At 47.5% G+C, this 26,409-nt stretch overlaps 1 protein-coding gene across 7 annotated transcripts in view; it reads right to left on the bottom strand.

The window, feature by feature from the left end:
- Positions 1–8,535, bottom strand: part of RIPOR3 (RIPOR family member 3) — a 72,504-nt gene extending 63,969 nt beyond the window's left edge. For 2 of the 7 annotated variants that reach the window (XM_082430453.1, XM_082430452.1), the window contains exon 1: positions 7,897–8,533. In XM_082430453.1, the coding sequence (XP_082286579.1) occupies positions 7,897–7,899 (3 nt within the window). In that variant the 5' untranslated portion in view covers positions 7,900–8,533. Of the gene's footprint in view, positions 1–7,896 lie in introns of all 7 variants that reach the window. The other 5 variants (XM_082430457.1, XM_082430455.1, XM_082430454.1 and 2 more) reach the window with 4 other exon arrangements.
- Between the last annotated feature and the right edge of the window lie 17,874 nt (positions 8,536–26,409).

Raw genomic sequence — 26,409 nt, 5'->3', positions numbered from 1 at the left:
ATCAACAGAACTCGAGCCTGGACGGCCAGCATGTTGGTGTTGAGAAAAGCTGTTCTCAAGCAGAACTAATTGGCAACAGAAATGGAATCTTCCCCCCCCCAAAAAAAGTATAAACATGCTTTCTCCCTGGGAATTACCCTTCAGAATAGGTATTCCAGACGTGTGTGTGCAATGGCCCAAGCACGGCCGTCAGCTTCACATGAGCGAGGCCAGAGACGGCCTGGGCCGGTCACCACTCATCCCGGTCGGCCCTTCTGGCAATATGATGGTTGCCAAGGTCAATGGCCAGACCAGTCTGGACTGGAGTGGACGTCTCCACTCCTGTTACCCAGCACCCCCGCCCTTCTCCCAAGAACAGCAGCTGGCTTTGGGGCACCTCAGGCCCTGATTCGCCAACACCGGTTTCGGTGGAATTGATTCCCCCTCAGCTCCAAGGATAAGCCTTGTCAGTTGCTCATGCCAAGGAACGTATTCCAGGGATATTTCAGGAATGGGCATACAAGCTAACAAGATATAGTACGGCGCAAGAAAGGAACACTTCATGAGGCTTCTGGAAAAGAGAGCTCTTGCCACTTTAGAGGTGCAGAGAGGTGAAGTAATTTGCCTAGAGTCACACAGCACAGTGGTAGCGGATCCAGGATTTGAACCCAAGTCTGTAGGACTGAAGAGTTTGCAACACTTAACTGCTAAGCTCTACCAAGAGGGGAATAAACTCCAGAGGAAGCCAGACAAGTTGGATCCAAACCCAACTCTGTGTGATTCCAGGCAAGTTACTTAACCTCTCTGTTCATCAGTTTCCAGACCTGTAAAGTGGGGCTTATAAGAGCACCTCCACTTGCGGGACCTGAGGGTTGAATGAATTTACAGCAATACATGTAAAGTGTGTGGAAAAGTGCCTGTCTCACAGTGAGGATTTACCCTTACCCCCGTCACACTGTTTCCCACATGTGATGAGAGTCAGACTAAATAAAAGCAGGGGAAGGGGAGGAAGGAGAGGTCGATGCTATCAGGTCAAGGTCTTTAATCCCTACCCCACATTTTCCTTCCTATAGCATAGCTGTCAGGCTCGGTTCCCCTCCAGGAGCAGCCATACCACAAAGATGTGGCACATCAGGAACCCACAGCCCGCTCAGGCTTGGGTATTCTGACCTGGAGAGACAGAGTCAATGGCAGCTGGGCCTGTCCATGTGGTGGTGGTCGAGATCCAGGGGAAATTCCACTCATTCAAGTGGCAAAAAAGTAAGACATCTGACGAATGCCACATGGTTGAGGGTGGGCGGGAATCGGTACAGCCACATTGGAAAATAGTTCAGTATATTATTTCATATTCCCTACGACCCAGCAATCCTACTCCTGGGTACACATCTGAGACACACGCCAGCATGAATGTACTAGGACAAATGCAAGAGTGCTCAAAGCAATTCTGTTTATAACAGCAAACAGACAAGCGGAAACAACCCAAAGGCCCATAGACTTGGAAGACAAATTCTGGCATACCGCAGAATAGTATACAGCAGTGAAAACGAATCAACAGCAAGCCGTATGCAGACATAGATGAATTTTAGTGATAAAATGCTTTAAGAACACATAGGTACCACAAGACAACATATATCTTTTTATAAAGTTCAAAAATAAGTAAAAGTAAATAATATATTATTATGGCATAAATATGTGAGTGATCATACTACTTTTTTAAACAAGAGAAATCAGGATGATGAAAACATTCTGGAGATGGATGATGGTGATAGTTGCAAAACATTGCGAGCGTACTAAATGCCACAGAATTGTATCCTTGAAGATGGTTAAAATGGTAAATTTTATATTATGGATATCTTACTACAATTTTTTAAAAACCAAGGGAAAGATAAACACAAAATTCAAACAGTAGCTACCACAGTGGGAAGGAGCACATACCTGGTTATAAATAATTGTCACAGCTGTTTGTGGGTTGGGTGGGTAAATGGGGCCATTCAAGTGTCTCTTTCACCTGGGTTGTGATTAATTCAAGTCACCTGAGGTCCATTTTTTAAAGACTTGAGGAAAGCTCTCTGGACCTGGGTTTGGGGACCAGGGATCTAGTGGGTGCCACTGGGCAAGTGAGAAAAGACCTCGGGCCGTTCCCGCCGCTGTCGACCAGGCATCAGCCTATCTGGCATCTGGCGAGTGGGTGCAACCAATGGTCTGGAGGCACCACTTAAGCCCGCCTCCTCATGCCTCCACCTGCAGGGCCTTCCCCTCCCCTCACTCATTCTCCCCTGGGGAGCGAGTTTGGAGGGCGATGCTGGGCTCCCTCCTCAGCGGAGGGCTGCCGGCAGCGCTGGGTGGTGGGAGAGGGGATTCAACTCAAGGGACAACACGGTGACAGCCACCTGGCCGAGACAGAATCCGTGTCCCATCACCTGCCTGACTCCTGGGTTTATCCGAACTCAGGTAAGACAGAGGGGGTTGTTACCGGGTCCTCCAAGCCCACCTGAGACAGACAAGGGGGGGTGAGTACAGGCGCCACATGAAGAGCCTGGAACCTGGGCCTGGGTTGGTCTGACGGGCACATGTGAGGATGCACGATTCCATAGACTCTCACTGTTTTGCAAAGGAGCGGCCGCTTGGTGAGTTAGCACGGGCTATTAAAATGCGGTATTCATAAATGAAGTGTGGCATGCAGCTAGAGGTTCCCAGGGACCCTCATTCAGTCTGACTGCTTTGTCACCCTCGGCAACGTAGCAAAGCAAATATGCCATAAGTCTTAACTGAGTACCTACTATGGGATACAGCACTGAACAAAACAGGCCAAAAAAAAAAAAAAAAATCCTGCCCTCAGAAAACTCACATTCTAGTAGAGGATATTTTGCAAAAGAAAAATAATATATTATTTTTAGATGATGGAAAGAGGTAAGGAGTAAGCCACATGGAGATCTGGGAATGAATGTCCCAGGCAGAGGGGAAGGCAAGTGCAAAGGTCCTGAGGCAGTACTGAGCCTGGCTCACTTGAGAACAGTGAGTGTGGCGAGGGGCAGGGCAGGTCAGAATCTGGAGATGAGGTCTAGATTCTGCGGGGCCTGGTGGCTATGGTTAGGAGCAGGGAGCCAGGCCTGCGGGGAGGAGGGTGTCCTGAGCACAGGAGGGGCAGGATCTGACTTCCTTTTAATAAGACCTGCTGGCTGCAGGTGTAGAACCCATCAGAGAGGCAAGAGGAGAAGCAGAGACGTCTGTGAGGAGGCAACCACAACAGTCCAGAGAGGGATGATGGCCGCGGGGACGAGGGTGGCGGCAGTGGAGGTGCCGGGACGCCATCAGCTTCCGGAGACAGGTTGAGGGTAGAGCCAATAGAATGTCTTTTTTACTGAAAAATGGAAGCAGCTGGGCTCTACTCATGTGTTTTGCAGTCAAGAAAGTTTGAGACCTGCTTTGAAAATAGAGATGTGGTTGTCAAAACGGCTCCCTTCTCACAACCTCCTGGGGCTTCTGTTATGCAGGCATTGAAAGGAGTGGTTTAGGTCTTCATGTGCTAACAGGGAAAGACACCCGGGGTGTATTGTCAAGTGAAAAAAGGAAGATGCAGAATAAAATGTAAGAATGACCTCATTTTTTGAACATTAAAATTACATATACGAGTGAATGAATGGTCTGGAAGAATAGACAGTGGTTACCTGGAGTGGGACCCACTGAGATTTAAAGTCAAGATTGCCCTTCCTACATGCAAAATAAAAGAATCAAAAAACCCTGGGTTTAGCTCCTTTTAAGATTGCTGTGGGCAGGGCTCGCTTCCTGCCATCCCAGCCTCACTTCTCATAGGCGGCCAGCGTCCCCACCTGGGCCTCCTCCTTGGCTAGGCCTGTAAGAAGGCAGAACAGGGGAATGAGAAATATTTTCCTCTCGTGCTTGCCGGCCTGGGAGACTGGAAAGGGCCCACCTGGCTCCTAGGCTTTCTAAAAATAGAAAGTTGTCTGAACTTTCCAATAGGTTTGGCTTAGCTGTTCCTCCTCCATGTTCCAAGACGCCATTTTGATTAGAGAATCATGTGTTGTGCATGAAAATCAAGGATGGCAGGAGCGAGACCTGAAAAGAGATGAAATTTACAGGGAGCTGCCCCTGATGGGACCCGGAAATGCCCTTCGAATGTGGAGGGGCGGGGGGGGGGGCGAATGGGGGGCACCGAGAACGCGGGGACCCAGGGCCTTTGTGCTGCCTGAGCTGGGGCCCTGGATGCAGCCGGTGCAAATAACACCTTCTGGCCCTCCCAATCTCTGCATCCATTCCAGCGCTTAGGGCAGGAGAGAGGAGTTTGGCTGTTGGGTTTGTTTGAGGCCAGAGGAGGAAGTTGAGGGATTGTGTCCAAGGCCCAGTGCCTGGAGTTTGAATGCCTTTGGGTGAGAGCTGAGGACGGTCCATGACAAGATTTCTAAGAGCCTGGGCACAAGCATATATGCTATGGGGCCAGTGGTGTGTTTGTCAGTAAAGGTTTAACAACCAGCTTTCCAGGGGAAAGTGTATGTGCGTGTATGCACGTGCACACGTGTACAGATATAGTCACTTACTCATGCTTGCACACATAAACACATATATACTCAGGTTTACTATAGATTGTATGGATGGAAAGGATGTGTAGCACACAACTTACAGATAAACATAAAATGTACAATAGCCCCCCCTTTTGTAAATTTCATATACTCAGTTGATTCACACAGGACATTTTTGTTGATTTTTGCCCCCAACTCTTGTATCTGTTGTCACCCTATGGTTATAATTGATGAGTGACTGTAGTTCTTCCCAGAATGTTGGCTGATATCTGCCTTTACCTTAAGGACTGAGACAAAAATGATACACCAAAGAACAGGTCGGAACTTTCCTGGTTTGTCAGCGAAGTGTGCAACTTCCCTGCTTTTTGGTGTTATTCCCACTGTAACAATTAGAGACATGACACACTTTTATGTTTAACCTGCATCATCCTTTTCTCCCTCCCTTTCTTTGTCTAGATCACTTTGTCTGTTGATCTAGACAATCAACAAAACAGTAAATCAAGCCCTGAGCTGTACTGTTTGCCAATTCCTGTAGTGTAATTACTCCCACCATGGCCGACTTCGGGCTACCAACTTAAGTCGCAAAAAATGGAATTGGGAAGAGATCTGCAATAGTGCACTGTTAGGGGGTGTTCCCACCAGACAGACACACCGGACGTGAATGTCCCCAGAAGAACCAGTATCAGTAACATGTAGTTTTAAAAACTGGAAAGTGATGAGTTTTGAGTACTTATGACTTTTGTTTTTTGTTTTTTTAAATTTTATTTATTTATTTATTTATTTGCTATGTTGGGTCGTCATTGCTGCGCGCGGGCTTTCTCTAGTTGTGGCGAGCGGGGGCTGCTCTTTGTTGCGGTGCGCGGGCTTCTCATTGTGGTGGCTTCTCTTGTTGCGGAGCATGGGCTCTAGGCACATGGGCTTCAGTAGTTGTGGCACGCAGGCTCAGTAGTTGTGGCGCATGGGCTTAGTTGCTCCGTGGCATGTGGGATCTTCCCGGACCAGGGCTCGAACCCGTGTCCCCTGCATTGACAGGAGGATTCTTAACCACTGCGCCACCAGGGAAGCCCCACGACCTTTATTTTTAATTAAATTTATTTAATTATAAGTTTATGTAGCTTAATTTTTAATAATGGCTCTGGTTAGCAATGAGTTCACCAAATTCCTGAAAATCTGACAATCGGCTTTCGCAAGCCGGTCCAAGCTGGCTCCAGCACACCACCCGTGCAGGGGCCACACGGCAGAGAGTGTCACAGGCTGGGGAGGAAGTCCTTCCCTCCACCTCTGCCCAGAACCCAGAGCAGCTCAGGCACTAAGCAGTTGGAGTCTGGCCCCACCAGATGGGTGCTGACAACAGTGAAGTTTCTCCCAGTGGCCTTGAGGGCAGAGGCGAGGGACCAGTTTGCAAGCCAACGTGAGACATCCCTTTGGAGCTCCCCAGAAAGAACTGGGGGACCCTGGGGATGCTGAGCTTCCAATGACGCGTAGGTGAGGGCTCTGTAAGTGGCAGACATCTGGGTTAAATCACTCTGTGCCAAACCTAAGCTGCGGGACTGAGCTGGGCTTTCAGCATTTCATGAGGCTTTTCTGAAGCTTGCGGGGCCCTAGGACTGTTCTCACTGACAGCAGTCACGGGGCACTGCACGCCAGCAATCACTTCTTCAAGCCCATCTTAATCCCAGACTCCTCCGGCCCCTTCCCTGATGCGCTGGGGGACTCGCGGGGAGATTTTCCTCCTCTTTAAGCTTGTGTCTCACCCACGTTTAGAAAATAAGTGCCTTCCAGCCAGAGTCACAGCATTTTAGAGTTGCAAAGAGATTTTAGAGATTTCCTAAAATAATCTCGTCTTATAGATGAGAGAAGGGGAGTGACTTGCTCAAGATTACAAAAATCAAGGGCAGAACTGGGTAGGGTGACCAACTGTCCCGGTTTGCCCGGGACTGAGGGGGTCTCCTAGGACAAGTTGGTCACTCTTGAGCTAGGACCACCAGTCGGGTCTCGACTCAAGCCCAAGGCAGAGGGTCTGGGCCAGTCCCAGAAAGAAAAGGAGTGAGTACAGAGCTGTTGCAGGATGGAATTTTCCAAGGGAAGAGAAAAGAAGAGGCCATATCTGGGTGCTGGGACTTCCAGCTCTACCCAGATGGCTGGCACCCAAGGGATTTCCCACCTGCCACAGCCCTGCTGTGGATTTCCCAGCCCTTGATGTAACATGCCAACTCCTTGTTGCTGCCAGGGAGACACTAGCTGACTTTATCTGCATCTCATCTCTTGGCTGCTGTCACCACAGCTTCAGGGATGTATATGCAAATGGCCTACGATAATATTAATATGTGATTCCCCCCAAGGGAGGCATGTGGAAAGCACTGTATGTGTTTCACAATTCTGTTTCGTCCAGAGGAGCAGTGGGGGCCCAGAATGATTCGAAACAGATTTTTGAAAAGGCAAAATAAAACTGGAACAAAACCTCATAGAGGCATGTGCCACTCTCCCCACCCCCAGCTCTCCCCACCCCTGCTTAATATTAACCCTCTTCTCTCATTCCCCGGGAGGCTCGTACAGCAAGTGGCATCAGGCCCTCTCCATTCAAGCCAGGAGCCCCTGACCTTCCCTGGGCTGACATACCCTCTAAATAGTTGCAGGCTGATCAGCCTGCTTGCTGCTTCGTCTGTCCCACTGCTCTGCTTCCTCGTGCACATAACACTCCCCTGACACCCTCTCCTCCTTCACCTCTGCTTCCTGGGATAGTCACAGACTCAGAGAACACAGAAGTCCCAGCTACTCCTGGAGGTGGAGAGCTTCTGAGATCTGATTCTCATCTCTGCCACCCACCAGCTGTGTGACCTTGGGCAAGTCACTTCATTTCCCTGTGCCTCCATTTGCTCAATGTACAATGAGCATAAGAGTAATAATCCCTGTCCTGCCAGGGGCTCATGGGGACTCTCTGAGCTAAAGCTTCAGCAATGCCTGGCACAGTGCCTGGCATGCAGCAGACCCACAAAACATAGCAGTCAGAGGGAATTCCCTGGAGTCCAGTGGTTAGGACTCTGCACTTTCACTGAAAGGGCCGGGATTCATTCCCCAGTCGGGGAATTAAGATCCTGCAAGCTGCCCGACGCTGCTAAAAACAAGGAAAAAACAGTAGTCATAGTAAGAGCCCCTTAAAGATCACCTAGTTCAACCCCTCATTGTAGGGATGGACAAAGGGAGGCCCAGAGAGGGGAAAGAACTTGCCCAAGGCCACACAGCAAGATGCTGCCATCTCATCTCAGCCTCAGCGCTTGGGGAGCTCCAGGTGGGATGTGCGGACGCCCTCCTCACACCCCGACTCCCTCTAAAGTCTGGTCCACGGCAGCTGCATACAAAGCAGTCACTTCGCACTCACCATCGAGCAGGTCTCGACATTCAGGGCCGTGTCACGCCGTCCTCCTGGAAGCAACCCGGCTTTCTCTATCGCTGAAGCGAGCGTCGGCTCCCATCGGCTGCGGGACTCCGGAGACCAGCCTGTCCGGACTGGCCGCTGGAAGATGGCCTCGGAGGACCCCCTGCCCGCGATCTTCCTCGTGGTGCCGTGGGGACGGCGCGCGGCCGCCAGCCGGGCTCCGATAAAGCAGCCTGGCTCTTATCCGGCCTGTGTCAGGGTGCAGGCGGCCGCGGAGCCGGGGTTCCAGGAAGCCCGCCTGGGGCCCCCCCACGCCGGCCCCGTTCCCCCCGGATGCTGCCTGCCGCTCTGGCCGCGGCCGATTGCCCGTCAGTGTCACTGTGAGCTCTGCCAGGGAGAATTCCATGCTGGCCCCCTGCAGGCGGGGCCCCACCCCTTCACGGCCCACCCCCACTCGCATCTTGGCAAGGGGACCGGGGAAGGCAGCTAATTTCAAGTCCGCACGGCGTTTGTGGTCGTGTCCTGAACTCGCCACGATTAATCACAGAGCATCTGATTTCTGCTTTGCCTCAGAGGGGGGTGTGGGGAGGCCTGGAAGTTTCTGTTTACTCATTCTGCACCGGGCTTCGTGCTAATCACAAACAGACGGGACCCAGCCTCCCCCTCCCTCCCCCGCCCTCCCCCGCCCTCTTCTCCCTCTTCTTACCTTGCCACTTTCTCGGGTCCCCCACCTCACTCTTTCTCCTTTCCCTCCTTTCTTCCCTCTTTCCCATCTGTTCCCTGCCTCTGTCCCAGATCCGGTCCTCCTTACAACCCTTCCTCTGGTCCTGGTTCCCCCCAAGCCCCCTCTGCACCTCCCACTTCTCCTGGGATGTAAATTAGCTTGGCCTTTTCCCTTTACATCTTTACAGCTAGTGGTCAGCTTCTTTTACTGCCTCTTTTCTTTCTTTACAACCTAATTATTTCAGGGTTTGCCCCGCCGCCCAACCCCCATTACATGGATGTGTAGAACTCCTATGAACTTGACGGTGTCTCCCAGTCAAGGGTGGAGACCAGACACGACGCACTGCTCCTTTGGTCACCTCGGCACGTCTCGGCTCTCGGCTTTCGGATTCTGCTCAGGGATGGACCCAGGAACAAAGGCCCCATTCATCGCCACCACGCAGAGCCCACCCCCCAGCCATGGTGCCTCCCAGCCTGTAACACCTAGGGATAAATTTCTCTCTGCTGCCCCTTGGCTCCCTGCCACCCTGCAGCCACTGCAGACAAGAAACCAGGAGTAAACATCCCCAAAGAAGAGAAACTGACACCCCTCCCCAACCACAAACACACATACTCTGAAGGGTAATTTGGCAAGACCTTTAAAAACCAGAAATGAGCTTAAGCTGCCACCCAGAACATCACTTAATGCACGTCCACAAGGTGGCATGCACATAGAGGTTTGCTTAAAAAAAAAAAGGTTTATCACAGGCAACATTGGAAATAAATATCCATCAAAAAACATGACTGGTTAAATAGAATATGAAAGAATCGTACTATCCCAGGCAGGGATTTAGAGGGTGAGCTGCATCTGTATGTAACAATGGAGATGGGTCTCTAAGACATATTACTGTTGAGTGAAAAGAGGGTCAGAATGATACATTCAATATCATCCTGATTGTGTAACCCTCCGCCCTTATACACACATAAAATGAAATGCTATGGAAACACATAAAGCCAGGAAAATAGTCTGGAAGGATATAAACCACACTGAGCCGTTACTTCTGGGAAGTGGGGGAGGCAGAAGTTTAAGGGTGGTGCTCTTACCTGTAGCAGCTTCATTCTGAAAAGTGAAAATGGATTCATCTATTACCTTGATTCTCAACCAGCTTCCTTCACCAGTGACATTGCACCCCATACTCGGAGAAAATTTCATCCACCCGTTTGCCTCCTTGGACTAGCTCAAAGAATTCTATAATCTGTCAGCTGAGAACTGAACAGCAGTCCTGAGGAGTGAACCCAGGAGTTCTACAAACACTCCAGTTTGATCACCTCTAGTCAGGTGTTGGGACCCAGAGCCGAAAGTGACTTTCCACTGAGTGAAATTCCTTAAGAGCCAGGGAGCTGTCAAAGTTACTCCGGAGTGGGCTTAGGTCTCCCGGGAAAGGAGGCCAGCAGATCTATATTTGAAAGCAAAGTATTGGAAAGTGATGGCTTGGTTTCAGGAAGCAATGTCACCTCCTCTAACTTATAAAACATGAAAACCAGTTTGAAGCGTTTTAAAGGAGTGAACAAGTTCAGACTTCATGCCAAGAAAAGGGCTGCCGAGAAGCACAGCTTCAGTTCAGCCGTTTCCCTCCTGCTTCACCGACCAAGTGCACGACCACATCTCACAGGCACAACAGGCAGACGAGCCTGGTACTCCACACGAGGTGCTTCGCATGTGCTGTGATGTGATGGAATTCGCCAGAATGCTCTCTGTCCCTCACTTGTCCAGTGCCTGCGGGCTTTGGGAATTCGGCTGGGGAGTTACTATAGAGAAGACAAGTGATGCTTCTCACAGCCCCAAGCCAGTGGGGGCACCAGCCCCTCCAGCTCGTCCTCCAGGGCAGAAAGGAGCCCCAGCTTTGGAGGCGGGCAGTCTCAGACTTGGTGTTTCCAGCCGTCTGAGGATATGGCAGAGCATGCAGTTCCCAAAGCGGGGCTCACGTAGGGTCGGTGCCCAAGATGACTTTGGGTGACACACAGACTGGGCACTGAACAGCACTGCCCCTAGAGTGGGAACGTCATTTTACTCCTGTGGCAATTCTCTTCCCATCCCGTTTGGCCTGGGACAGAGTCTCAGCTTTGTGCTGATCTGTCTTTAACACCTCTACCATCTACTAAACTCTCTTTCTGACAAAGAGAAAGCAGGCCTCAGGCTTAGGTCAGCCAGCAGCCCACAGCGTCCAGCTAGAATCCTGTTTGGCAAGTGATCACGGTTTTCCACTGTCTTCCACTTTCCTATTTGTAATTTTTTTAAGTTTAAAAGGGAATCCATCAGCTAAGGGAAAATCTAACAAAACCTTAATAAGGCACAGAGTTTAGTTAATGATGAGGCATCAATATTGGGTCATTAGTTGTGACAAATGTACCATAGCAATGTAAGATGACAACAAGAGGGAAAATTAGAAATTGGGTGCAGGGTATGTAGAGTTCCCTGTACCGTCTTTGCCACTTTTCTGTAAGTTTCAAACTATTCCAAGATTGAAAGTTTAGTGGTGATCATTTTGTAATGTGTAGAAATATCGAATCACTATGTTGTGTAACAGGAACTAACATAGTGTTGTAGGTCAATTGTTCAAAAACAAACAAACTCATAGAAAAGGAGATCAGATTTGTGGTTACCAGAGGCGGAGGTTTGGGGGAGGGGGGAATTGGATGAAGGTAGTCAAAGGTACAAACTTCCGGTTATAAGATAAATAAGTACTAGGGATGTAATGCACAACACAGTTAATATAATCAACACTGCTGTACATTATATGTGAAAGTTGTTAAGAGGGTGACTCCTAAGAGTTCTCATCACAAGGAGAACATCTTTCTTTTTCCTTTATTTTGTACCTGTATGAGGTGATGAATGCTCACTGGAGTTATTGCAGCAATTATTTCATGACGTATGTAAGTCACATCATTATGCTGTACACCTTAAACTTATACCGTGCTGTATGTCAGTTATATCTCAATAAAACTGAAAGAAAAATAAGTAAATAAAATTGAAAGTTTATTTAACTATGTTTAATGGACCCAGAAAAAAAATAAGTCCATGGTTTTTTTGTTGTTGTTGCTGTTCTTTGTTTTTTTTAATCGAGGTAGAGTTGATTTACAATATTATATTAGTTTCAGGTATACAACATAGTGATTCAATATTTTTATAGATTATACTCCATTTAAAGTTATTACAAAACAATGGCTATATTTCCTCATGCTGTATAACGTATCCTTGTTGCTTATCTATTTTATACATAGTAGTTTGTATCTCTTAATCCCCTACCCTATCTTGCCCCTTCCCCCCTTCCCTCTCCCCACTGGTAACCACTAGTTTGTTTTCTGTATCTGTGAGTCTGTTTCTATTTTACTATATACATTCGTTTGTTTCAATTTTTAGATTCCACATATAAGTGATAACGTAGAGTATTTGCCTCTCTTTGCCTGACTTATTTCACTAAGCATAATACTCTCTAGGTCCATCCATGTTGTTGCCAATGGCAGAATTTCATTCTTTTCATTCCATTGTGTGTGTTTATATGTATGTGTGTGTATGTGTACGTTTATGTGTGTGTGTATATATATACCACATCTTCTTTATCCATTCATCTGTTGATGGAAACTTAGGCTGCGTCCATATCTTGGCTATTGTAAATAATGCTGCTATGAACATGGGTGTGCACATATCTTTTTGAACTAGTGTTTTCGTTTTCTTCTGATACATACCCAGCAGTGAGACTGCTGGATCATATGGTAACTCTATTTTCAGTTTTTGAAGAAACTCCATGCTGTTTTCCATAGTGGCTGCACCAATTTACCTTCCCACCAACAGTGCACGAGGGTTCCCTTTCCTCCACATGCTCGCCAACACTTGTTATTTGTGGTTGCATGTTGCTTTTCTTTAACTGCATGTACAGAGAGAAACAGAGAGACAGCAAATGTGGCAAAATGTTGACAATTGGTGTGTCTGCGTGAGAGGGATACGGGGGTTCTTTTTTTAAATTTTATTTGTTTTTTGGCTGCATTGGGTCTTTGTTGCTGCTCACAGGCTTTCTCTAGTTGTGGCGATGGGGGGGCTACTCTACCTTGCGGCGCACAGGCTCAGTAGTTGTAGCACACAGGCTCAGTAGTTGTGGCGCACGGGCTTAGTTGCTCAGAGGCATGTGGGATCTTCCCGGACCAGGGATTGAACCCGTGTCCCCTGCATTGGCAGGCAGATTCTTAACCACTGCGCCACCAGGGAAGTCCTATCCTGGGGGTTCTTGAAGGTATTCTTCCAACTTTGCTGCAGGTTTGAAATTTGTTGAAACAAACAGTTGGGAGAGAAAGTAAATCAATGTAAAGAAAAATATTTAGTACATAAGAGCCCAGGTGGCAAATGAGTGTAGCCAAATTGTCAAGGTGGTGCTGAGTTGCTGGCCTTTGAGGGAAACTAGGCTAAGAGGTGGCCTGGCGGGGAGATCTGTGGCGACTCCAAAGGACCCTCACAAGTCCCTGCGTGGCCACACTCACTCCCTGTCGCCCACAGAACCTTCTCTGCCGCCCTCACAGGCACACAACTTCCAACAGCATAGCATTCGTAACACTTTCAAACCATTTCCCCATCTCTACCCCTCACAGCATCCTGTGACGTTGGCAGGGCCGGTGTTATCATCCCACGTGCCAGGCTGGGGATTTCGGGGACAGAGATGAAGAAGGAGGAAATGTTCTAGTGGGAGACAGGCATGTAAACGGAAACCTACAATGCCAAGTGCTAATTTCAGCCCAGGTAGTAAGGGCCAGGTGGGCGGGGCAGTGAGGGAGGGCCCTTCCTCCCCCGCCTTCGAGAATGAAGACTATGCCCCAGGGAAGTGTGTCAGCAGGGAAGGATGAGTAAACAGAAAGATTACGTACTCCTTCTAGAGAACCTCTGTTCTCTGGCCCTGGGGGAAGGCCAAACCCGCAGCCTTGGGGGCCCTGCAGAGCCTGGGACTCTACCCCTCTCCTGCTTTGCCCCCTCGTCCTTCTAATGTGCCTGGCTCTCTCCCGTGGTTCCCCCAGCAGAACTCTCTCCCCTTGGCCATCTCCCACACCCTCCTGGCTTTTACCTGTTTAAGACCTTAACCCTTACCCTGTTGGAGCCCACTAAGGAACCACATTCTCCAAAGCTTTCTCCGAACCACCCTCTGGTGTGGAGACCCTCTCCCGGGCAGCCTTGCTGTCTCATTGTGGCAAAACTGTGTAAGCACGCAGGCCCCGGCGCCCAATCCTGACTCCTCTTCTTCCCAACTGAATGACCTTGGGCAAGTCACTTGACCTCTCCATCTCTTCATCTGTAAAATGGGAGTAACTATAGAGCCTCATTGGGTTGTTGTGAGGATGAGATGACACAATAACTTGTTGCTCAGCCTATGGGCCAGCAGGTGGGGCATCACCTGGGATGCTTGTTAGTACAGAGTCCCAGGCCTCACCCCCGACCTTCTGAACCAGATTCACAGGATCCCAAAGTGATTCATATGGACGTTAAAGTTGAGAAGCACTGAGCCATTATACGTAAAGTGCGAAGACCCTGCCTGGCACGCAGTTGGCTCCTATTAAATAGATGTGGTTGCCATCATCATCCCACAGGATTGCTGTTTCCTCATCCTTCTCCACCTGAGAGGAAAGACCACGGCTGCCACGTGCACCATTGCAAACTCAGTGCCCAGAGCAGGGCAGGTGCTTGATAAATGATGGCTGGATTAAGTCATTGTCTAATTTTCATGGAAAAGCCCGACTGGAACCCAGTGGCTTTACTCCCAGCTGAGCTTTTTCCAAACCCCCAGCCTCCTGCAGATACAAGGAACAAAGTCTGGATGGCAAAGGGGTCTCCCATTCAGGAAGGCATGGGGGTGAGCTTGATGGGAGGAAATTCATCCCAGTTGGTAAAATCCATCATTTTCCTACAGGTAGTAGGATCAAAACTCCCCTCCTTTATCAACCCTTCAGCACCGAAGAGAACATCCAATTGCTGGATTCTTCCTGGAGATAAATATCCTGATCCGTCACTGCCAAGCTTCTCCTCCACTGCCATCTTGACTCAGGGTCCCGTTCTTTGCACCTCTGCTCCACAGTGACAAACAACTGATTCGTCGGATAGAGGCTGGCTCTGTGGAGCTGGGGAAGCATTTGGAATGACAGGTCCCCCCTCTGGCCTCAGGCTGGGCCATAAACCTTGGTTCAGCGGAGGAATGAATCTGCCCTGAAATCTGGGAGCCTTATCAGTTGGGGGGATTAGCAAAGGCCAAGTCTTGACCTGAAGGAAAATCGCAGACGCCCTCCATGCTCCCTTAGGGACCCTCCAGAGTCAAATATTTTCCGAACCAACTCCAGTTAAGTAAATAGCGTTCTGCACGTGAGTGCCCACAGGGTTTCTCAGAGGACCTGACATTCTCCACTTGGTGACTGTCATTTCCTTACAAACATAACATTGGAAGCGATCTTTGCATTCCCAGAATGACTTCCCCAGCCGAGGAATTCTGCATTTCTCCTGGAGTTCAGGGTTGTGGCTTTATTTTGTGCTTTTATGACAACATCCTCTTAATGCATCTTGTATAATTTGATAAAAACCCTTTCCCCTCCACCCACCCCAATGCGTGTCTTTCTTTGCCACAAATTTCTAGTAAACTCTTCAAAAAATGCGCAGCCTAAATTGAACCCTGATGCTTCAAACACTAATGGGGCGCCTTCTTCAAAGCAATTCTTTACAACCCAACAGTTTACATGTTGCTGGAAACAATGGACTTAAGTGCACAGTTTATTTGGATTGGCTGGTTTCACGCGGGTTGGAATCTGCTTTGGGGGGAAAACAAACCCTGCATGTGTTTAGATTTATAATTTATACTGAAAGCACAAATACCTCGTAATAGGGCTGCAATGAGAGGCAGTTATGTGCAAAAGTAACCACACACGGAGGCTTTCCTGTCTCACGGATATACTAAGAGAGACTGCAAACCGCTTTTTAGTGAAGCAACCTTCTCCTTTCCCACCCCCATCTGTAACCACCCCCCCCCAAGAGAAACACCTATGGCAGAAGCCATAGACCATCTGCCTGACCTGTGTGCAAATGCCCTGATCTGGCTCTTCCCCAGTTGTCTGGGATGGTGACTGTGCTGTGCCTGCTCTAAGTGATTTGCACTGACGACCTCACTCCATCCTCACAACCCCGCCCTCGGCCTCATGATCCCCACGTTAAGCGGAGGAAACCGAGGCCCAGGAAGGTGAAGTCACTTTCCCAAGGTCTCACAGAAGGTAATTGATAGAGCCAGGATTCTAACTCAAGGAGTCTTGCTCCAGAATCAACTCTCTCAACCCTGAGGTCCTTTTGTAGTAAAATCTGCTGAACTAGCCAGAATGTTCCATTAACTCGACTCTTTATTGCAGTTGAGTTGGAAAAGAAGCAAGGCAAATGGCGGAAAAATAAAATGAGATCATGACTTAACCAAGGCAAAATTGAGATCCTGCTCCCCAAATGAAACCAAACAAAATCTGGAAGAGAACACATTCAACCTAATCTCCTCCACCTTCTCCAACACTATCTCCAGGCCCAGACAAGAAGACGCCACGTTTGGAGGGGAGACTCAGGGTCCCAGAGGACCCTCCATTCACAAGAAAGACCCAGAGCTGCCCTTTGGATTCCAGAACGAGGAACTAGAAGAGTATCCTCTAGAGAGGTTGCCATGGTGGATTATTATAATAAGCATCCCAGTGAACGTGCCGCCTGGATCCACTGCCCCCTGCAAGGAGCTGATGCCGCTATAGCCACGTGAATCTGTGACGTGCATTGACCAGCAGATCGAGGAGGAAGTGATGGCCCTCCCGCTTTGGAAGCAGTCTTCACCTTACACCTTCTGTCTTTGCTTTCACTTTCTTGGAACCTCAAGACCACAATGGTGAAGAGGACTGGGTTACCCTCCTAGAAGACGGAAGTCCACGTTGATGGGAACCATGGCACCCAAGCTGACAGCCAGACCACTGCTGGGTGCGTGAGTGCGGCCACGTGGACCCTCCGGTCCCTGTCGAGTTGTCACATGACTGTGGTCACACGAGTGAGCCCAAGAGAGGCCAGCAGAACTACCCAGATGGCCAACCCACAGAATCAAAAGACACAACCAGCTCTCTGTTAAAGGAAGCCACTAAGGTTTGGGGTGGTTTGTTACACAGCGGCTAGAGCTCAAATCATTGTTAACACAGTTAAAACGAAGGTCCTCTATTGAAACCACAGCTATAAAAAGGATTCCAGCACGACCCAGGATGACAGCACTTTCTGGAGGATTTACCCAAACGCCTCTTACCCTGTCCCTAGCTCATTCATTAGGACGTTGGGAGCCCAACTGTGCTTTTGCTTTTATTTGCTCATTAAATATTTGACCACTGTTTTCCACATAAAAGAAAGAACTATCTTTAGCACTAGGGACACAGATAAATCTGGCACACTAATGTCTTCTAAGAACTCCCGGGACAACAAAGGAGATAGACAAAAGCACTATTGTATTCGTGCAGCAAATATTTGCATACCAGGCATTACGTTAAGGGCTGGGAATACAATGATAGGAAAGTCACAAATCCAGACCTCATGGGGTCGGGAGTCGAGCTGGGAGGTGGAGTTAATGAAAGGAAACCACATAAACGTGTGACTGCAAACGGTATTAAATACTGAACTAGTTTGGTGAGAAGAGGCCAGAAAGATTTACTTGAGGAAGCACCTTCTTCTTTTTTTATTGTTTTGGCCGCACCGCATGGCTGTGGGATCTTAGTTCCCAGACCAGGGATCGAACCCGGGTCCTCGGCAGTGAGAGCGTGGAGTCCTAACCACTGGACCGCCAGGGAATTCCCAGAAAGCACCTTTCAAATTGAGACTTGAAAGAATAGGTGAAGCGCCTGGCCAAAAAGGAGGGGAAGAATATTCCAGGCCGAGGGAAGAGCATATGACAGTGGTTCTTTTTTTTTTTTTTTTTTTTAATTATTTTATTTATTTGTTTATTTTTGGCTGCGTTGGGTCTTCACGCAGGCTTTCTCTAGCTGCGGCGAGCGGGGGGATACTCCTCATTGCGGTGTGGGGGCTTCTCATTGTGGTGGCTTCTCTTGTTGTGGAGCACAGGCTCTAGGCGCATGGGCTTCAGTAGTTGTGGCTCGCGGGCTCAGTAGTTGTGGCTCACGGGTTCTGGAGCTCAGGCTCAGTAGTTGTGGCGCAGGGGCTTAGTTGCTCCACGGCATGTGGGATCTTCCCGGACCAGGGCTCGAACCCGTGTCCCCTGCATTGGCAGGTGGATTCTTAACCACTGCGACACCAGGGAAGCCCATGGCAGTGGTTCTTACCAGGAGCAGTTAGGTTAACCTAGAACCCAACTCTATTTTACATTTAAACACAGAATAGTTTTGGCATGGTTGTAATATGTACTGAATTTTCCTGGAATGCAGGGACCATGTACGTTGAGAGAAGGCTGGACTGGACTTTGCTTGGGGGTTCACACTGGTCACTCTTCTGGAGTATTAGCACTGGCAGCAACTCCGCTCGACATGCTCGTGGTGCCCGAGTGGCCAACACCCCACACCTAGACCTACCTGCATGTGCAGCTGTCACCTTCACAGAGGTTCTACCTGTTCGGTTCAAGCCCCTGGCTACTTCATCAGGACTTCCAGCATTAAAATACATATGATTTTCTTATAGATTACTTTCTACTTATTCTCCTTTGTCTTAGAGTTTGCGAAGTACATGTACATGTTTTCAGTATATGAGTAGGTAAGTTATACTGTTTGTGAATTTCATTTCAGGGTAGACAATGAGCCACTGGGTCTGATGAGGTTAGAACCACAGGCACCTTTACGACTCTCCTCTTGCAGTGGGACAGGGAGTCAGGCTGATGTAAGATCTAACAGGAAGTATGGGGTTAGAGCCCAGAGACCCAGGAGCAGTGTGGTACCAGATGAGGCTAGAGGAGGATGGGGGGAAACCAGAACCCCCAGATGCTGCTGGAGGGATGTGAGGTGGTACAGTCTGGTGGTTCCTCAAAAGTGAAACATGGAGTGTCATCTGAACGAGCACTTCCACTCCTAGGTGTATACCCAGAAGAAATGGAAATATATTGTTGGGACAAAAACTTGAACACAGATGTTCGCAGCAGCATTATTCATATTAGCCAAAACCGAGAAACAGCCAAAATGCCCATCAACTGGCAAATGCATAAACAAAAAAGTGGTATAGTCATATGGTGGAATATTATTCAGCCATAGAAAGGAATGAAATACTGATACATGCTGTGATGTCGATGAACCTTGAAAACCTTATGCTAAGGGAAAGAAGCCAGACCCAAAAAGCCACATATTGTATGATTTCATTTATATGAAATGTCCGGAATAGGCAACTCCATAGAGACAGAAAGAAGATTCGTGGTTGCCAGAGGCTGGGGCTGAGGAGGTACTGGAAAGTGACTGCTAATAGGTCTAGGGGTTTCCTTGGAGGGTGACGAAAATATTCTGGAATTAAACGGTGGTGATAATTGTACAACTCTGTTAATTTAGTTTTAAAAAACTGAACTGTACACTTAAAAGGAGTGAATTTTATGGCATTTGAATTATATCTCAAACAAAACAAAAAGATGAAGCTGCAGAGATAGACAGGGTCACCCCATTCAAGGCATCATGACCCCGAATCTTCAACCTCAGACTGATGAGAGCCACTGAAGGTTTTAGGCATCACCATGATAATGCAGGTTTGCATTTGAGAAAGAGCTCTGTGAACAGTGGGCTGGAGATGGGCAAAGATCGACGGCTTTGAAGGTGATGAAGAGCCAGGTATCTGGAGCCCCACCTGGCCTCGGACCTGAGCAAGTTGAGGAGGCTTCCCCCACCCCTCAGGGATGCTGCAAGACCGCCATGTTGACAGCTGTCTTATAGAACGGCCATCACAGAGGTACAATCATGCTTGAGGAGATGAGCCGGGACAAATTGCTTCTGACTGGTGCCATCTGGGAAGACGTTTTGGAAGAGGCGGCCTTTGTGAGAAACTTTGCGGTTTGTTTAGGGCAGGCAAAGGTTCTAAAAGCCTGCTGGGAAGAAGGGATCACATAAGCAAAGGTATGGAGGCCAGCAGTGCCCACGTTTGATAAGGTTCTGTGGAGCCCGGTCAGAAGGGAAACAAAAATGATGGTAATGCATTAGTCACGGTTCTCCCGAGAAACAGAACCAACAGGATACTTACAAATTTTATATATATATATATACACATACATACATTATATATATATGTATACACATACATAGATATATATATATGTATACACACCCCCACACACACACACACACATATACACCCACACACACGAGGAGATTTATTATAGCAATTGGTTTATGAAGTTATAGAGACCAGGAAGTCCCTCTATCTGTCCTCTGTAATGGAGAACCAGGAAAGCTGGTGATGTAATTCAGCCCGAGTCCAAATGCCTGAGGACAGGGCAACTGATGGTGTGTCTCTCAGTCCGAATCTGAAGGCCAGAGAACCAGGAGCACCAATGACCAAGGGCAAGAGAAGACGGGTGTTCCTGCTCAAATAAGGAGGACAAATTTGCCCTTCCTTTGCCTTATTGTTGTATTCAGGCCTCAACAGATTGCCATTAGCATTGGTGAGGGTGGTCTTCTTTACCTTTACTCAGATGACTGATTCATATGCTAATCTCTTCCAGAAACACCCTCAGAGTCACGCCCAGAAAGAATGTTTCACCAGCTATCTGGGCATCCCTTAGTCCATTAAGCTGATACATCAAGCTTATCCTCAGGAGTCCACTCCTTGTCAACCTGACGCCCACATGCATCTCCTTGAACCATACTTCATCTCCTAATGGAGACAATAACTAGGTGATAATTCTGCCTAACGGGACACGACTCTCCTGCATCCAACCCAGAACATGCTGATACTGGCCAGTGTGTCCTCCCGTTTCTCACAGTTTCCCTGGCAGGCACTAGCCCCTCTTCATAGGAGACAGGTTCTAAGGGGCTTATCTAAGAGAGGTCTAAGGGGCTTATCCCTAAAGTCCCCCAGCTATAAAAGGGCTGACTGGTTTTTAACCTTAGGTCGATTTGAAAAAAATGATGCACAAGGTGGGTTCAGGCCAACTTGTAGCATGTGGACTTTATTTTATAGCCAATAAAGTCAGTTCTTCTCTTCCTGCGCCATAAAACTCATTCTTCTCTGCATGTCTGTTTTGTATTACACATTCCAATCCCTCGAATCTTTCGATAACAAGTTTCCTTAAGGGAGAAATTGTGCTCATTGTTTGGAAAATGTAATCCACCATAGCATAGGAGATGACTGAAGACTCCTGACACCTCTATGTAGGGAGGCAGGGTGTGTATATTTCAGTGCCAGACAAACCATAACCTGTGAACGCTGTATCAAGGGGGTGATGACAGCTGCCTAATATTAAACAGGAGACATGTGTTCTTTCTGCCACTTAAACTCCCTGGCTTTGCTCTGAGCAATAAGTAACAAGAACAAATACATATTTGCTGAATTTTTGTTTCATTCTGTTTGGATTCCAGTTGTTGAGATATAATCAGTTCTTTTATGTAATGCATTTTTAAATATATACTTGAATCTTTACCTTATGGCTTTAACAGCCATAGAGAAAGTCTTGAAATATTTTTAAAGGGAAAGAGGTGGGGCAGGAGGGAGGCGACAGGGATATAAGATACAATTATCAGAATTTAAGACCCAGTGCCAACAAACCTAGTTGGAGATGGATGAGACTTCTAAAAGGGAGGAAAATGAATTGGGACAGTGTAGCCACCAGCTTGCTTTCCACCTGAGTATTTGTGCAATCTGGGACAATCAGAGCGAGCCTGTTTGAGGAGCAAGAGTGATCCTAGGACTTCTGGGATCCTTCTGGCTTAGTATAGAAAATAGACTGTAGAGAAGCAGGGGCAGAAGCAGAGAAACCAGATTGGAGGCTACTGCAATAGTCCAAGCGAGAGATGACAGTGACTTGGTCTAGGGTAGACGGTATGGAGGTGGTGAGAAGCAGTTGGATACTGGATATATTTTGGCGATCAAGTCAGTAGGACTGGATATGGGGTGTGAGAGAAGCAGAGGAGTCAAGGATAATGCCAATGGAAGTCATCTGGAAGACACAAGTTCAAGAATGGGGCTGCCATCTGCTGAGATGGAAGAAGATTCTTGATGAGAAGGGGAGTGGAGAGATCAAGAGTTCAGTTTGGACCATGTTAGTGTGAGATGCCTAGTAGACATAAATAATGGAGCCAAGGAGGAAACTAAGTACATATATAAGGAGTTCAGGAGAGAGTTTGGGGCAGGAGATATCCATGTGAAGGCCATCAGCACATAGGTGGTATTTAAAGCCATGACATTAGGTGATGTCACCGGGGGAAGGAGTCATAGAAGAGAGAGGTCCAAGGACAGAGTAGACATGGATGCCAATCAAAACTTCCACTCCACAGAGGAGGAATCTAAACCTTGCTTAATTTAGTCACCAATTTCTGATCTCCTTCGACCTGCTGAGGGTGGAGGATAGTGGGAAGAGAACTGGATTTAGACTCAAAAGACCTGGCCCCTCTTCCTTACTGTGGGACCTTGAACCCAGTATTTCACCTGTCCCAGCCACTTCTGAAAACACTACTGCACAGGTGATTGTAAGAATCAAATGAGACAATGATGAGAGTACCACAAACTATAAAGAGCAGAAAATCTTGGTCATTGTTCAGTTCTTTCTAAAGGGACCAAGTCCGGAAATTTACATTTTATCCTGGGTGCAACCGTATCATGGACGTTCATTCACTCAACAAACATTTCCTGACGGTCTCCTATGTGCCGGGAACTGGTAAACCAGCAGTAAAAGACATGGTCCCTGACTTCATGAAGCTTATTTTCTAGTGAAAGGACCATGGTCCTAACAGCCACCTGTTGTTGAACTTTACTTCTCTTAAAATCCTTGCATTTTGTGTTTTTCAAAGTTTTTTCTTTTTTTAAAATTTTTGTGTTTGTTTCTAAGAGGTGAGGAGAGATTTTTTTCAGGTTTTAATTTGTAAGCACTGCTCCACTAACTAAGAAAGTACAGACGTGTATAGAATCATTGCTAAATTTTTCTTTTTAATGTTGGTTTTTCAGTAACATGGCTTTTCATTAATTTATCAGATTACAACAGCAGGGTTCTGCTAGGGTATAAATGAGGCAATACAGTCTAAGAATTAAAGCAATTTAATACCGTGTGACCGCATGGTCCTCAAGAAGTATCACTGAAACCAAGCAAGTGGCCGACAAGGGGGGAAAAGGGGGGCGGGGTGGCGGTGGGATGAACTGGGAGATTGGGATTGACACGTACACACTAATATGTATAAAATAGATCACTAATAACAACGTGCTGTATAAAAATAAATAAATTAAATAAAAAAAAAAAAGCAAGTGGCCGAGTCACACTCAGGCTCATTTTTTCCTGGACTAACAAAAGTCCTACACTGCCAGGTGTTTTAAGGGAAATTTAAAAATAATGACTCCACTCATCTTTTTAAAGTAGAAATTAGCCAGGAACCATTGCCATTTTTGACATTTCAAGGTACCATTTTATTTTATTCTTTATTTTTTTGGTCTTGCCACGTGCCTTGTGAGATCTTAGTCCCCGGACCAGGGATTGAACCCAGGCCCTTAGCAGTGACACCACAGAGTCTTAACCACTGGACTGCCAGGGAATTCCCAAGGGACCCTCTTAACACACCCCTGGACAGTATTAGGACCACTGTTGGGAAACATAGTTAAGATGCATAGGGCTTGAAATCCCAGCGTCACCACTTCCTGGCTTTGTGACCTTTAGCAAGTCTCTACACTCTGCTGGCTCCCAGTTTCCTTGTCCATAAACAGGGGATAATAATATTTCCTATCTCCTGAGAATTAAATGACACCAGGCCTATAAATGCCTTAGCTTTACAGTCAGCTCTCCATAAATGGCAGCCGAAGGTGAGGGTTGGGGCCACCGGGCCCTGCCCAGCCCTGAATGTTATGCTAATGGAGGGGATGGGGGTCACCCAGTCCCCCCCGGCTCCAGAGAGGTGGATCAGACAGCTCTGGCTGCAGCACTCAGATTGAGGCTTCCCAGACCTGCCTGGATGTGGAGTGTGGTCCTGGCAGGAGGTCGTGAAGGTCTGCCCCCCCGGGCGCTGCTGCATGGCAACAGAGAAGGACCAGTGTGTTAGATATTTTGAATCAGGGATACAGGGAATGAGGGAGACAGAGAGTCCAAAATAAAGTTATGGTCCTAGATGGCCCAAGAGATAGTGATGCCGTTAACAGAGATGGGTTACACGGAAGACAGAGAAGTGAAGACAGATGATGATATTTAGGAAACGGGGAGTTCAGAGAGGCATTAGATTAAAGGGAGTGTCCGTGGAATTTGGGGATGTGGCCACTCCTAGTCCTTAAATAACCTCTTCAGGACAACTCAGCAATGATAAGTAAAAATGACTCTGACCTTAATTAAATCTAAACTCTGGGAATAAATTAGCACCACTGGAGAGTCTTACTAATGCTCGTCTCTGAGCGGAGAAGAATCCCACTTCCAGCTCAGACAGTGAGTGCCCTCTGTTGGATGCCTCAACCGCAAATCCTGATCCTTTTAAACTCCACAAGAGAAGGATACAAGGAGAGGAGGAGGAAACCAACATTTCGTGGGAGCCTCCCAAGCCTTTTCCGTGCATTATTCTGATTCTGTCATCACGATTACTCTGTGAGAGGGTTTACTCCTTCCAAGATGGGGAAACTGAGGCACAGAGAGGCCTAGGTACCATGCCCCAAATCACAAAGTCAGAGCAGAGCTAAGCTTGGAGGCCAAGTTCTGTCCCCGTGCATGACAAAGGTGATTTGGTCAAATGGGAATCAGATGTTCCTCCTAGAGGGGCTGCAAAGGCACCCCAAGTCACAGCCCCTTTCTTTCTTTCTTTTTTTTTTTTTCTTAATTTATTCTTTGGCCTCACTGAGCGGCATGCGGGCGGGATCTTAGTTCCCCAACCAAGGGTCGAACCCACATCCCCTGCACTGGAAGTGCAGTCTTAACCACTGGACCGCCAGGGAAGTCCCCACAGTCCCTTTCTTAAGAGCCTTAAGACACAATCTTAAGGACCGAGGTTCAAATTTGACATGAACATAATTATTCAAAGCTTTCATTCCTAGTTCTGTGCAGGACACGCCCCCAATCAAGGTAAATGACCATTGGGCTGTTAGAAGTTGATAAAAACCTGGAACCTCACTGGAAAGAGAGTCAGGAGGCTGTGTTCTTGGCTCTCTCTTAAGTCACATGTGACCTAGATCAAACTCTTCCCCCTTTCAGCCTTTTGATTGGCAAAAGGAGGGACAACTTCAACAGCACATTTTCCAACTCTGAAATCTGATGATGACGGGTCCTATCTCTCAGGAGGACAATCTTGGCAGTACCTACATTTCAAACGTGCACACCCACTGATGAATTTGTTGGAATCTATCCTAGAGAAATACACACATCAGTGCACAGGACATTCACACAGGATGTTCACTGCAACACTCTGAGTAATCATGACCTAAACGTCCACCATCACAAGACTGCCTAAATAAGTCATGGCTTACCTATACACAGCCTAAATACAGCCAGGAAAAAGGAATGGGGATGGTATGTAAGTGGAAGTATCACCATGATATGTTGTTGAGTGAAGAAAGCAAGATTTGTAAAAATATATACATTTTAAATTTATGGTATGGTCTGAGCCCATTGCTGTATTTGTGTGTGTATAATAAAAGACCTAGAAGGCAGGGTAAAAGGGAGACTTTTTCCCCCTAAAAAATGCTTGACTTTAAAAAAATTTTTATTTTTATTCAATTTTTAAAGGTTACTTTCCATTTACACTTATTACAAAATATTGGCTCTATTCCCCCTGTTGTACAATACATCCTTGAGCCTATCTTATACCTGTTAGTTTGTACCTCCCACTCTCCGTCCCCTATATTGCCCCTCCCTACCCTCCCCACCCTCCCCACTGGTAACCACTACTTTGTTCCCTATATCTGTGAGTCTGCTTCTTTTATATGATAATCACTAGTTTGTTGTATTTTTTAGATTCTACATATAAGGGCTATCACAAAATGCTTGACTTTTATTTATTTATTTTAAATATATATTTTTAATTTTTTAATTTATTTATTTTTGGCTGAGTTGGGTCTTTGTTGCTGCACGTGGGCTTTCTCTAGTTGCCGCGAGCGGGGGCTACTCTTCATTGCGGTGCACGGGCTTCTCATTGCTGTGGCTTCTCTTGTTGCGGAGCACGGGCTCCAGGCGCGCGGGCTTCAGTAGTTGTGGTGCACGGGCTTAGTTGCTCCGCGGCATGTGGGATCTTCCCGGACCAGGGCTCGAACCCGTGTCCCCTGCATTGGCAGGCGGATTCTTAACCACTGAGCCACCAGGGAAGTCCCTGGTAGTTCATTTTTATTCTATTTTTACAAAAGCGTCCATCCGTGACAATTGGGAAAGTTTTGAAAAACGGGTCCTTCAGTACTCCTGTTTGAATAGCACTGGGTCCCTGGAGGGAAGACAGATGTCCAAACGGTGGCAGGCTCTCCAAGTTTGCTGTATGAATGAGCAAATCACCGAATGATGGACGGTAGGAGTGACAAAGAGGAAGCCACAGAAAGTAAAACGGCTGGGATGGGGGTGTCTCATTTAGGGCCACGCAAAGGGTGAAGGCTTAGGACTTCATGGCCAGACTCGAGATGAGCATCACTGTGCGTTCACTCTCCTGATTTTAAAG

This window comes from Balaenoptera physalus (assembly GCF_965194825.1).
Source record: "Balaenoptera physalus genome assembly, chromosome: 16".
Lineage (NCBI taxonomy): Eukaryota > Metazoa > Chordata > Mammalia > Artiodactyla > Balaenopteridae > Balaenoptera > Balaenoptera physalus.
This window is presented reverse-complemented; position numbering and strand designations above follow the sequence as displayed.